This window comes from Leguminivora glycinivorella, chromosome 4 (genome assembly GCF_023078275.1).
Source record: "Leguminivora glycinivorella isolate SPB_JAAS2020 chromosome 4, LegGlyc_1.1, whole genome shotgun sequence".
Classification (NCBI taxonomy): domain Eukaryota; kingdom Metazoa; phylum Arthropoda; class Insecta; order Lepidoptera; family Tortricidae; genus Leguminivora; species Leguminivora glycinivorella.
This window is the reverse complement of record NC_062974.1, coordinates 10,260,718-10,274,705: the sequence shown is the minus strand read 5'-3', so window position 1 is coordinate 10,274,705 and position 13,988 is coordinate 10,260,718. Positions and strand designations below refer to the sequence as shown.

General features: G+C 37.0%; 1 protein-coding gene across 1 annotated transcript; it reads right to left on the bottom strand.

The window, feature by feature from the left end:
* Positions 1-1,479: 1,479 nt before the first annotated feature.
* On the bottom strand, positions 1,480-13,816 carry LOC125225442. The gene is made up of 4 exons (XM_048129174.1): positions 13,675-13,816; positions 11,906-12,089; positions 3,473-3,577; positions 1,480-2,519 (listed from the first exon to the last, which is right to left on the bottom strand). Exons 1-4 carry the CDS (start codon positions 13,751-13,753, stop codon positions 2,396-2,398), a joined length of 492 nt encoding a protein of 163 aa, XP_047985131.1. The 5' UTR covers positions 13,754-13,816; the 3' UTR covers positions 1,480-2,395.
* Positions 13,817-13,988: the final 172 nt, after the last annotated feature.

The window sequence follows — 13,988 nt, the reverse complement described above, 5'->3', positions numbered from 1 at the left end:
AAATACATTCTTCTCAGAATCACGAGCTGATTCGATCCTGACGATAAAAAAATGTGTCCTCGGTTTTTTTTTCCTTTACGTCACGATTTTAGTATGAACTTACTACGAGCGTGACGTATTGGAAACTCGAATTTTGTATGGAAAATTTGGGACACATTTTTTTATCGTCGGGATCGAATCAGCTCGTGATTCTGAGAAGAATGAGCCCAAACACGTCCAGATCTGCCGAAATTAGATTTTCGGTATTTATTTTGGAAAACACCCAATTCTGGCTTCCAGAATCACACAAAGGCTAGGTTTTATTGTAGGCAACACCAAAGAACCGGGTTTCTTCAGTCACTTGTGAAGAGGTAGCCAATTAAGTTATTGAAGTGCCTTTATGCGTTCATGGCTCTAGATTTCTACTATGTGCTTGTTACAATAATATACTTCAATTTATTCCCATTACCGCCTGGCCACGACTTCAGTCTAAGGCGGCCGTAGGTGCGAATGAAAGGTCCCATCTGCCTGTCTCGCACCAACCTATGGCCACCCCTCGCCGTTGTCGCCTTTGACCAATGTCGTGGGGCCGTTAGCTCTATCTGACATTCCATGTCCGTGAGTCTTAGAGTACCTGTGAGTTCATGATTCATGAGTGTATTGATCAAAAGATTTTTCAATAAAACCATAGGAATAGTCAAATAATATTGCAGATGGAACCAGTTACTTTGAAACTTCTGTTGTATCTAAGTAATACATTAGCCTAGCCTAGGCAAGTGTCCCTTTTGAAAAGGGCTATAATCATCTTTTATAGATTTTATCACATATGCAAAACCAAAAATGTATGATTGTTTTCATTTTATTTGTTATGTTCCATTGTTGATTTGATTAATGATTTATATTGTTTGCTTTGACAAACTATAAGTTTGTTTCCACTTGGCTATAGTTAAGTAAGCAATTTTATATATGTTTGAAGTTTATTTTATACAGGATAATTTTGTTACGTATGTCTGATCTGCCTCCGGCTGGTGCAGATGTTGTGCATAATGATTTTCCATCGTATTTTTTTGGATATTTTTGTATTTTTCGTGCTAGTCGGGTCAACGTTAGTACTTTTTGAGTTTTTGTACTGAAGCTGAAATATATATGAGATAGCTGAAACATAGCATAAACGTTCATGATTTTCCATGAAAATACGAAGAAAAAGCCTTTCGCAGTACATCTGAAGTGGTAGTAGGTACGAGTACAGTCCGAATCCTAGTAGGTGGCTAACCTTAATGTATGTATATCTACCAGACCAAATTACCTAAAACCTTAAGTAGTTGACAATAACTTACATATTCAAGTAAGGTCAAACGTAACAAAATTATCCTTTATTAATGTTGTCTACTAAACTAACCAGTATTCATTGTGATTTACGATAAGCTGAATATTTGTTAGCACTACTTATATAAACCTAAACGTACAGCCTACGTAAGACCTCTCTTATTAAAATAACGATTTGTGTAATATGCATTTTTATTTCAAGATTGCAACACTTTGATAAATTACCTATTAAATTAGTTACAATAAAATTAAAAATACAACTACAAATATGCCTAATCTTAAAACTGGAAGATCAACGGCCAGAGGGCATAGCACACTAGCGTGATATAAACTATCGCGTCGGTGCATCCCTTTCCCACTTACGGAACGGGTGCGAAAAAGACGCACGGTCGCGATACACCATATCACGCAACTTTACTTGCCCGCCTGGAGGACCGAAAGAATGTCATTACCACATACCACAATACTTATCGCTAGGTACCTACCATCGCACATAATTTACTTACGATTGACCTTTTCTGAAAGGACTTAAGGTCCACAGTTATTCTCGTAAGTGTTTGCTAGGGTATATTATCCTCACGGATAGAACACGACCTCATTGACCATACAACATATACAGCGGCCATCAGATATTTATAGGTAAATACATCGGAGTTATCGAGGTGCTCAATAATATCTCTTTCAGGCACAATAACGCCTTGACAATGAACTTGATACATCTGATTGCGATTGTGGCTAAGTACCTATTGTTGTCACATCCGTGTCGATATTTAAATACCTTAAATGTACCTACATCTACTACTATTAGGTATCTATGGTACCAATAGCTCATAAGCAGGCAAACCTAGGTATAGGTATACCTACACCTTAGTACACTTATGTTGCTTGATCTATGTATCTTTTTTTTTAATAGCATGGGAACGCACATTGGCAGAAAACTACTTCATATGTGACTTCGGCCACATACCGATCTGATTAAGGCGTTATCACACTAGCGGGATGAAAGCGAGGCGAGCCGCAACGTTTCGCTCAGTACCAAATACATTTGGGGCGCACTTCCAACTCGCTATTGCAGCGTTTTTAGTTTTCGCTACGCCACTGGCTGTTTTACCCGTGTTTTGTCTTTGTTTTTGCTAATGCCAGCTGGACTCCGACTGCGTTTGTTTTCGGTTTTTCTTAGCATCATGTCTGCAGGTATAGGTCTCTGGCCGTACCTGAAAAAATAATCGAATGGTTCTTGAAATACCGCGGAACCATTTTACAATACGCGTAACGGTATAAAGAGCTATTTTAGCCAGACAAACGGGTTGAAAATTAAACAGGAAAAGACTTTATTCACAATTTTCAGATCCCAGGCTCCCGTGAACTTGGTTCCTACTAAACTACCTACCTAGAGCTATTATTTTTTTAAATTGCCTCTCCTAAATTCTGTACCTAAATCCATTCAGAAGGTTATTTTTATTCAGATCATATTATATTTTTTATATAAGTAATCAACCTTATAGCAAAATGGATTTACCCACTTTTGAAGTTAAGCGACACAATTATGTTCTTGATGTGGTCATAGACAAATGAATGAAGTCGGATCCCTAATTCCATGTCACTCTATAGATCAATGGTCGGAATTTGAAAGAACGCTCAAATACCTAAGGTTAAGTAAACTGGTTAATTACCTAAATTATGTGCTGTAGAAGATTAGTTTATAAAGTTTAGATAGTAGAAGTTACAGCAGCAAAACGGAGAGATGCGAGTATAGCCGAGTCCACACAGAGCGAGGCAATTTCCTCGCGCGGCAAACGTGCTATGTAGACGCAATATGCCTCGAGCCCTCGACCGAGGCACATTTGAGGAGTGTCTTTTCAAAAGGACTTATTTCTATAAGTCAACAAGTTTTATTTCTCTAGGAAGACATAGATAAAAATAACCTCTGTTGACTTATAGAAATAAGTCCTTTTGAAAAGACACTCCTCATTTGGCCCCGTAGCCCAATGGCATTTCTACGACGTGAAACGAAAACGAACCGCCGCGAATGGTATTCTGACTCTGCCGCGCCAATACGCAAGAACGAAAGAGATAGATATCTACGAGCGTTTCGTTTCGTGCGCGTTTGTATTCGGCTACGCACGCTAGACGCTTGCCGTGCACATTGCCCCGGCTTATAACTTACTTGTCAACGCCAGGCCCAGGCACTAGGTGACGACGCAACGTCGGGAAGTTGGCCGGTGACTGCGATGCCAGTAGCTTGATACGGCAGTTGTGGAAGTGTTCGTCGCTGCACAAATACAATCGTAAACTAATTATCCTCTTAATTGGCTGACTGCATGGTTCAATTGTCTATGATATTTTACCTGACGAGGGCGCTATCATATTTAGTACCAGTCAGCGAGTGCGAAGCGCTAGTACAGTTACCGGCATGTGATGATTTTTATATCTACCTTGTCACATTAACGTGTCTTGTTTGAAATGTTATATGAAATTGTCATACAAAATCATCACTTATTTATGCCGGTGTAGGTAGATACATATGATAGCGCCCTTAGGATTCAGTACTAACCAAAAAACTCAACTAAAATAACAGTGACCTGGACGTCCTGAACCATTACGGCCATACCCACTCGACGAGGACGGCGATTGCTCTGTGCCGCTGTACGTAATCAATCGCATCGCTTTCCTCCACAAGTAGTCCTGCGGCGCTGGCTATATTTTGGGCCCTAAGTTAAAAAAATATTAAAGTCGATTTTGTTTTCGTTTATAAATACATTGATAACATATAAATTTAACATTTCGTTTTGGGTCACATTCCTAGGGTGCTTTTTTAGTAATTTGGTAATTTGTGGTTATAATTTTTAATTTGATCTAATGTGGTAAAAAAAATATTCGAGAGAAAAAATGTAACTGTATTGCATTTAGAATGATATTTTTAGCGTGTATACGTAGTTTGGGTCAATTTACTCGAGTGCTATATGACAATTTGTCATACCTAGCGAAACAGACACAAAAAAATATTCATGTTAAAAAAAATAAGAAACGTCGCATTGCCTCCTTTAAATATATCAATAAACTGAAATTGTGTTTTCCTACTCCAGTGCTTGATAAAATTTGCGATAATTTAGCAAAAATAGGTTTTTACCATTCCAAAAAAATATTAAAGTTACTAGAGTTCTTATCTTATTAACTAAAAAGACAAGATAAATAAGATACGTGAATTTGGGTAAGTTTAATAGAATGCTTCGAAAAATAATACGGTATTAATATTTGCGTTCGATCAAGTCAAGCGAGCGCAGTGACGCGGGTAGTGTAGGTATTATGATACCGACCGCGCGGCCGTGGCGCGGCAGCGGGGAAGGGCAATGACCTCTCTCGACATTCGACAAACCGCACGTTGTGTACAAAACGCCAAAATTTATTTCAACTGTGCGCATCACGCTATTTAATGCTAAGCCTGAAAGGGTTGTATTTGATAAGACTACTAGAGTAACAATTTTAACTTAATATACCTATTTTCCACATGCGTCAGTAAATAATTTAATTTATAAATAATAAATTTAGTATACATCGTGGAATCTACTACTACTACTGCCAAATAAAATAATGCGATTTATCATCTAAGTACTTTAGACTTATATTTAAGCGTGTCACTCACTATGCAGGTAGCTGAGCGCTTATCTTTCAATATGAATCCACATACATAAAATATATATAATTCAATGAGCTAACACACGCGCCGCCGATTATTCATATTTTATTTTGAAGTACATGTGGGGATCGACGTTGGTACGAGATCATATTATAAAGTAAAATACAGGATTATAAAGCAAAATACAGGATGTACTTTTTATAACCGGCAATATTTAACGTGGTGAAGTCATATAACTGATATCGAATACAAAACACTAAACGCCCAATGGACTTGCCTCGCGTGACGTCACGTAGTGTTTTTAGGGTTCCGTAGTCAACTAGGAACCCTTATGGTTTCGCCATGTCTGTCTGTCCGTCCGTCCGTCCGTCCGTCCGCGGATAATCTCAGTAACCGTAAGCACTAGAAAGCTGAAATTTGGTACCAATATGTATATCAATCACGCCAACAAAGTGCAAAAATAAAAAATGGAAAAAAATGTTTTGTTAGGGTACCCCCCCCCCCTACATGTAAAGTGGGGGCTGATATTTTTTTTCATTCCAACCCCAACGTGTGATATATTGTTGGATAGGTATTTAAAAATGAATAAGGGTTTACTAAGATCGTTTTTTGATAATATTAATATTTTCGGAAATAATCGCTCCTAAAGGAAAAAAAAGTGCGTCCCCCCCCTCTAACTTTTGAACCATATGTTTAAAAAATATGAAAAAAAATTTTTTATAAAGACTTTCTAGGAAAATTGTTTTGAACTTGATAGGTTCAGTAGTTTTTGAGAAAAATACGAAAAACTACGGAACCCTACACTGAGCGTGGCCCGACACGCTCTTGGCCGGTTTTTTAGATAAAAATTAAACGAAATCTTTCCTCAAATTACTATTAAGCCAATCTTATCCTATCCTACCTGTCGTTTAAACAAAGATGAAATAAAATAACTTAATTCTTTGCATGTTAATTTGGTTAAATATAACTTATATATTTTCTTTAAGAATATCATATACTTTTAAATGAGCAATTCTTGTATATTCATTTATTTATCAATTCTATATTCTATTCTATTTTTCTATATAATATAAAGCTGCAACCCGACTGACATTTTTCCAAAAATAGCCAGGAGATTTTGCAGGTGGCAGTAGACCCCGGAAAAATCCGACCGTCGGTCTACCGGTTCCGGGTAAAAAAATGTTGAACGGTCTGGCCAAACGGCAGGAGATAGCCGGTGGGTGCTCGACCAAAATGTCATAGAGGACCCTGGGCAGTTTTTGACGCCGCCATTTTTTTTTTCAAAATGGCCGACTTTTTTTTGAAGATTTTTCAAGTTTGTCGTAGAGTGCTCAAATTTTTGTTGTAGAATCTCCAAGAGGCCTTGATTGGAATGAAATAAAAGAAATTGAAAAATACTACAAATGTGAGAAAACTGGCCACTTTTGTTTTGTACGGCAACTTTTAAACGGTAAGAGATAGCCGGGGCTGCTCGACCAAATGTCATACAGGGTTTTAAGTAGAAAAAAGTTTCATTAAAAAAATCAATATGGCTGACTTTTTTTTTTGAAAAATTTCAAAATGGTCCTAGCGCGCTGAGATTTGTCACACGGGTGGACGGCCACCCGAAGATTAGCTTCGCTGAAATTTGTTATGTAGGGGTTCTCGGGGTTGGAAAATCGATCTAGCGTAGCCTTAGGTCCCGGAAAACGGCGAATTGACAACATTTCAAAATTTTCAATGTCCCTAAATCGAAAACCATTTCGAGATATACGCCTGTAGATCACAAAAATATATTTTTTAATATATTTTTTCCTTATTTTTAGTAAAAAATCTTAAAAATAGTTAAAAGGGGAAGTGACGTTACGTAGCTGAGTCAGACTATTCAGAGCTGCCACTATAACCAAAAAAATCTTCCGGTTGGGATGTCACTTGAGTTTGACTGTGACACTTATCATCGCTAGTAGTATGGAGATTTAGACGTAAGGAGCGGAAGCTTTAAGTTTCAGAAGTGCAGATATATAACCAGGTGGCGCTGCAATTGCAAGTACATAAAGGTTTGACACGTCATTTTCGACTGTTCTACTATGACAGATTTCTCTCCTTATAGTCTACATTCCATAGCTCATATTTGTTGACAGTGACACTTGACAGGCAAACATCTCGGACTGTTTGAGCTGACTGTTAAAACTAATTTTTTTTAATGATTTTGTCGTTTTCTTAGGTGTATGAAACAACACATGTGACGTCAGAACGCTGTCTTGACGTTTGTAACTTACGCTCTTTCTGTTCGAAGTAGTAATAAAAAGGGATTTTCGTATTAAAATAGCAGTTTTTGGGAAAAATAAAAAAATACGTGTATCTTTAAATATTGAGTTCTTTCAAACCAAACAATAAAAAGTAGTAGTCGAAAATATGAAATGTTGTCAATTATGGAGTTTTAATGAGTTTTTCTTTCGCGTTAGTAAACGTTAAATATGGTCGTTAATTTCGCCCCGCGCACATCGGCTGCGCTTAGCTCAGTCGTACGAGGTCGGTCTAATGTTCGCAGACAGATTGCAGGTGTCAGGGTTTCGAATCCCGGCCAGAAATTAAGTTTTAATTTTTTGTTTTGTTTTTTTTTTGTTCTTGTATTTATAAGTTTTTTTTTCTAAAGACGTGATATAATAAAATAGAACCGAGCGAAGCTCGGTCGTCCAGATGTTTTAGGATATTATTTATTGATTGGCTGCAAGAAATGCCTAGGAGTATTGGCCGAACGGTAATTAACAAAAATTACACAGTCAAAAGGTTAATTGTCATTAACCATTAAAAATTAATGAACGCCAATTGTCATTAAAGTTAATGTATTTCGAAAAATAACAAACAAATTATCATCGTAATTAAAGAAATCGTCACGGTGAGTTCGTGGGTGAGCAGTATCCAAGATAGAGCTGACACTGAGCTGACACTGGCTCGGCTGTACCTAGTAGAACTCAGGTTTGGTACAATATAGAGTGTTTTGGTACGACTCATCATGATAAGCGCTTGGGAAAGTAGTACCTAAGCTTTAGCTCATGCTGAACCCTGAGTCCTGTTAGCGTAGCCAGCGTTTTTGGGTATCTCTTTATGATATCACTGCATGATTTGTTTTGTTGATTTTTACGCTGGGTGACGTTTGCTCTTAACGCGGTTGTACAAAATGGCCGAGGCGATGCCAGTCACGGACGTCTGAAAACTGTCACGACTTCGAAACTAGTCTCCAAAGTACTATATAAAAAGTTTTCACAAAACAACAGTTAAAGCTTTTGAAATGGTTGATACTGTAGGTATCTCGAAAATAATAGATACATCATTTCCTTATTGAGGAATTATACTATGAAATAATAAAATCATCCCCTATCAAAAATAAACACGCCAGTGTTAAAGCCTGTTAAAGGTATGGCAAAAACCATCGTTTTGAACTATGATTTTAATATATGTATATCCATAATTTTAAACAGGCCTATCACAGCTCTCGTTAAATATTACTTAGATACGAGAGACTAATAATACGATTGGTCGGCCGAAGGCAAGACAACTCATTGTGATTCGCTGAGACGCTGCTGCAAAAGAATACAAATAGATAAACCTTTTCATTAAACTTAACTATCTTATAATTTAATCTGGGGGCACGGCAGTACCCTTGCCAAGTCGAGCACGAAGCCAACACTGCCGTACCATCCTTTACTGGAACCATTTCGCCGCATTTTCAGGCCCCTATTTGAGAACCTCTGGATAAGACCGGAACGCAGAAATTTTCGTCGTCTAGTAAGCTATAATAACATACTTAAAACTCAAAATTGCAAGTCTGTACGTCGCAACACGGGTGGATAGCCGCCCCAAGATTAGTATACAAAAAGAAAATTTCTAAAAATTCAAAATGGCTGCCTTTGAAATACAATTGAAATTTGTATGGAGGTTTTTTTTAATCGCCATAGCTCCGTAACGGTAGGAAAAAGGTTAAAGTGCTTGAACTAATGTTGTACAGTTATCTTAGGTCCATCGAATGGCATTTACAAAATTTCAAAATGGCCGACTTTGAATTATTTTTTTTTATCTTCGGTCCGAGCGCGGTAAAATTTGGCACGTGGTAAAAACGGGGGCCAAAAATAGGAATGAGAATTTTTTTTTTGGAAAAGTCAAAAACGGCGGCGAGAGGGGACAAAGTCAAATTTCCGAAAATCAAAGTCGGTCATTTTGAAATTGTGTAGTTCAAGCTTTTTTGACCTTTTTCCTACCGTTACGGAGATATGGTTATTAAAAAAATCTTCCATACAAATTTCAATTTGCCCACAAAGGCCGCCATTTGAAATTTAAATAAGGTCAGGTGGGGTAAGGGGGACTATGGGGGAAGGGAAACACTGATTGGTAACTCTGAATTCATAGACTGCAGCTGGGTCATTTGGTGGTCGGTAAGGTACTACCTAGGATTTAGTTCCAAAACAAAAACAAAAATAGCGCTAGCTCTAAGGAGTGTGCGTCCTTGACAAAAACAAAAAATCAGTTGTCGTGCTACAAGACCACGAGTTGGATGAGTATTATTTGTGTAGTGATTTGGGTAGCAAAAAGTCATGTCCGAAGACTTTTGATATCTGTAAATATTCCTTTATATGTTTAATGTTCATGTCTGGTATTTGAATTTGAGAAAACTATGCTGTAAATATGAAAATTCAACGTGATTCATAACACAACCTACAAATGACATACCGGGGTAACGGGAACTACCATAGCCGGGGTAAGTGGAACATATGTTTTCTTTTCCCGATTTCAGGGGTCATGAACATTTTCAGAGACACATATTCTATAAGTACAGAAATTTTGTATTGATCCATGCTTCAGTATTTTAAATACGAATAATTACTAATAATTAATAGTCGTTTTTTAATTTGCAATACTGAAATTTGAATTTTCGAAAAAAACTCGTAAAAAAATTCTTTAAAAACAATTATAATTTTTAGTTAACCACCCCTGTCTCAAGCCCATATGTTCCCCTTACCCCGAATTTCAATTTATGTAAATATTTTCTATTTTAAACTATATGTCAAAGAACCAAAGTCTCCATTTGATTGATGATGTTTTTTTTAATTTACATTGCCGGTATAATCCACACTAGCACCAATACTTTGAGATTTTAGCGAAGTGTTTCCCTTACCCCAAAACTCGGGAAAGGGAAACGGCAGGACCAGCCTAAACATTTTATAAATTTACAGCTACATGCAATAAAGCTAGTTTAAAAATTAATTTCGCCCTAGAAAGCAGACTTAAAGAAGCATACTTTGTGTCGGTCAAGATGAATATACGTCATTAAATAAAGTGATTAGAGCTCGATGTAAAATATAAAAAATGAAGTATGTTTCCCCCCACCTTACCCCACCTGACCTTCTCTTACGATTTAAAAGTTGCTGTAAAAAGGATACTAATGCCATATAATGAGAATAATTACAATAATGGCTACCGCAGTCTCACCACCTGTGTTTGCACACACGCGCGCGCACAGAGACACACGCGGCGGGGGACTTTGTTTTATAAGGTGTACAGATATATTATGCCGCCGTGTGCTTCGTGTCCATTATAAATGAAAATTAAGGAAAATATAGGAAATAATATTCAAGTTACAATTTATTTTTTTTGGGTTTTGTATCCATTTGCATCCATAAATATTTCCCGTCATAAAAATTACACCCTGTATTGTGGAACTAAAAACTGAAATCAATAGTTACAATAATATAATCACGGTGTATGAATAGGAGCGCCGGATCGAATTAGGTACTTCAATATCGGGACAAAAGGTTCTGGAGTTTCGAGGATTTCGTAGGGAAATGTAAAATAATAGTGCATTAGGGTAATTCCGAAAGTCGTCTAATTACGAAAGTCACATAAAAATCACCATTATTTCCATCATATCAAGATTCCCTCTTCGGAATTACCAGAGCATTTTTGTCATTCGGAATTACCCTAATGCACCATAATAAAAATTTACGATAGTTTAGCTAGTTTACTTCGTTTATTTTAGATAGTAGACCTTTACGTGTTTTCGACATTTATAATTGGTCTGTTTTCGTTACTAATGTAATAAAGTTCTTAAGGTTACCTATTATGTATAAGTTTTAATTGGGAAGACTTACAAAAAAAATCGGGAGAATCCCGCCAAAGCCCGACCCTCTGGCAATCTTAAATTATGTATGACTGCGCACGAGAAGTAGGTACCTACGCCTCGTGTCACAGCGCGGCGTCGCGCCAGCGGCATGCGCCAACCTGATTGGCTATCGGTTGCGCGCCACACAGCGCAAAAATTTAAAATACTACTCTATTGCGTTGCGTTTTATTCTGCCAAATATTGAAAACCCATGGATGAAAGTGACCCAAATTAAAAATGATGACTTGATATCATTTTATAATAATATAGACGTCAACTTATTAACATGAAATTTTTTTTCAGGCTTTGACAGGGTTTTTATTAAAAAAAAAAATTTTTTATATATAAGCAATGGATAAAATGTGACACACTTTAAGAAAATATATATATAATAATGTCCTGAATGGTATAAGACTTCACTTACCAACTCTAATATTTTGTTAGGTGTTTTAGGGCCAATATTAGACATTTTTAAAATATCATTAAACCCATGGATGAAAATGACCCAAAATGCATATGTACATCGGCAACCACGTTGTTTTTATATAGATACAAATAATTTCTTCTCGAATATTTCTTTGACTGAACACTGCTTAAAAATAGAAATACCTAAATTTCGAGCTAAGCAGGTACCTAGGACGACCCAAAATATTATTTTTATATTTGATCAATAGTCTAAAAACTATATGCAAAAAAGAAGCAACGTGAATATTATCGAAACCTCAAAAGCTATCGCTACCCGACTAAAGTCGGGAAAACACTAAGTAAGTACCTCTCGTGCCGGCTACGCGTGTGCGTGTGTGTGTGTGTGTGATTAAAACACCTACCTGGTGACCTTAGGCAAAGTCGTCCTGCCCCGCACCGTTTTACCCCACAGCCGGTCATGCCACCGCTCGCGGAGTTTCTCGTTGTTCTTCAAAGAGTACTTCCGCGTACGCAAGAAAGCATCGTACTGGCGTTCAAACAAAGGCAGCATGTCGAAGCTGGAGAGGGTTTTATAGAACTCTGCAACTGTTGGAATGGAAATAATAACTTTTGAATATAATGGAATTCCATACATGGAACATGGTCCTTCGAGCCGGATACGAACATTTTGTTACATAGGTGCGTTATGTTAGTATCTACTGTTAATAGCTTACAGACCAGGCAGGCAATATGATCGCGCGATAAATGATGTAAACATCTGGCCGTCCCTATCGCACTTACGAATAATGCGATAGGGACGGCCTGATATTTTATCACTTATCGTTATCGCGCGACCACGATGCATATTGCATACTGCTTGCCTGCCAGGTATGGGTTGGCGACAGTGTCGAAGGTCTAACGCGAAAAACGAAATGACCTGCCTCTATTAATCATTCTTGTATGTTCGAACGATGTGCGGTTAACGAAATCCTAATATTTAGAGAATAGTGGGGTGGAGCCTTATGTTTAGTATGTTCAGGTGAAGGAATATATTGCTTTCATTTTTAATAGCAGTTGTAACCCTTCAACCCAATTCGCGTGAAACTGTAGGTATAGTTTCCTCAAATGAAACAGTTTAGACGGTTGAAGACGACACATTTCCAGAAACGAAGGTTAGTTTGATCGTGGTTTGATCCTTAAGTCAAGTGTCGCTAAGGTTGAAATTATATTCACAAGTACCTATTCGTTACATTTTTTTTATTAAAGCAAATTTCATACAAATTGACGCTTCATGTAACACTTACACCGGCGTGGCTGTCAACCACACCATAGATATCTTGGTATGGCTTTGAGAACGAGAAGAAAGATAAGATAAAAAAAAACGGCCAAGAGCGTGTCGGGCCACGCTCAGTGTAGGGTTCCGTAGTTTTCCGTATTTGTCTCAAAAACTAATAAACCTATCAAGTTCAAAACAATTTTCCTAGAAAGTATTTATAAAGTTCTACTTTCGTGATTTTTTTCATATTTTTTAAACATATGGTTCAAAAGTTAGAGGGGGGGACGCACTTTTTTTTCCTTTAGGAGCGATTATTTCCGAAAATATTAATATTATCAAAAAACGGTCTTAGTAAACCCTTATTCATTTTTAAATACCTATCCAACGATATATCACACGTTGAGTTTGGAATGAAAAAAAAATATCAGCCCCCACTTTACATCTAGGGGGGGGTACCCTAATAAAATATTTTTTTCCATTTTTTATTTTTGCACTTTGTTGGCGTGATTGATATACATATTGGTACCAAATATCAGCTTTCTAGTGCTAACGGTTTCTGAGATTATCCGTGGACGGACGGACGGACGGACAGACAGACATGGCGAAACTATAAGGGTTCCTAGTTGACTACGGAACCCTAAAAACTGGTTTTTATTAGGGCTACCCTATATATTTTATGGTACCTAACTTAGGTCTTCGCAGTAGGTAGTAAGGCCTTTTAGGTGATGGGCAGGTATTTAACAAAGAATAAATGTGGCCATTGTGGCCTTCCAGAAAAAAAGAGGTCCTGCTGTTTGCTTCACTCAAAAACTTCAAAAACAATAAAGAATCTTTCCAACAATAAATTGACCTTATTATTTAGCACTGCAGATGAATCAAGGGCCCTATATGCATAAACGCCATAAATTTACTTACGTTCCTCTTCTGTTAGTTCCTTATCGGATTGTTGATCCATTTTACATTCAATTGGAGCATTTCCCACTTGATTAGACATAACATACAATGTTGATCTTATATTGCTTAAAAAAAATAAGTAAATATTCAACAAATATTTCAATGTTTGTACAGTTTGTACAATGTCACAAACTGACAATTACCTGTCAGTATTTTTTTTAACAACAAAGTTGTCAAAACCGGCTAAGTTTTCACCAAAGAATGTTTACACATACATTAAAATGGAAATTTCATACATTACATGTACATAATATGAAATACACATTTTTTTACCA

Bases quoted from the DNA above. Each gene is read 5' to 3' on its own strand.
- LOC125225442 (XM_048129174.1), bottom strand. From the start codon at position 13,753: ATGTCTAATCAAGTGGGAAATGCTCCAATTGAATGTAAAATGGATCAA. The intron at 12,090-13,674 runs GTAAGTAAATTT...CCATTCCAACAG, and splicing joins GGAACTAACAGAAGAGGAAC to TTGCAGAGTTCTATAAAACC. The intron at 2,520-3,472 runs GTAAGTTATAAG...TTATTTTTTCAG, and splicing joins CCTGGGCCTGGCGTTGACAA to GTACGGCCAGAGACCTATAC.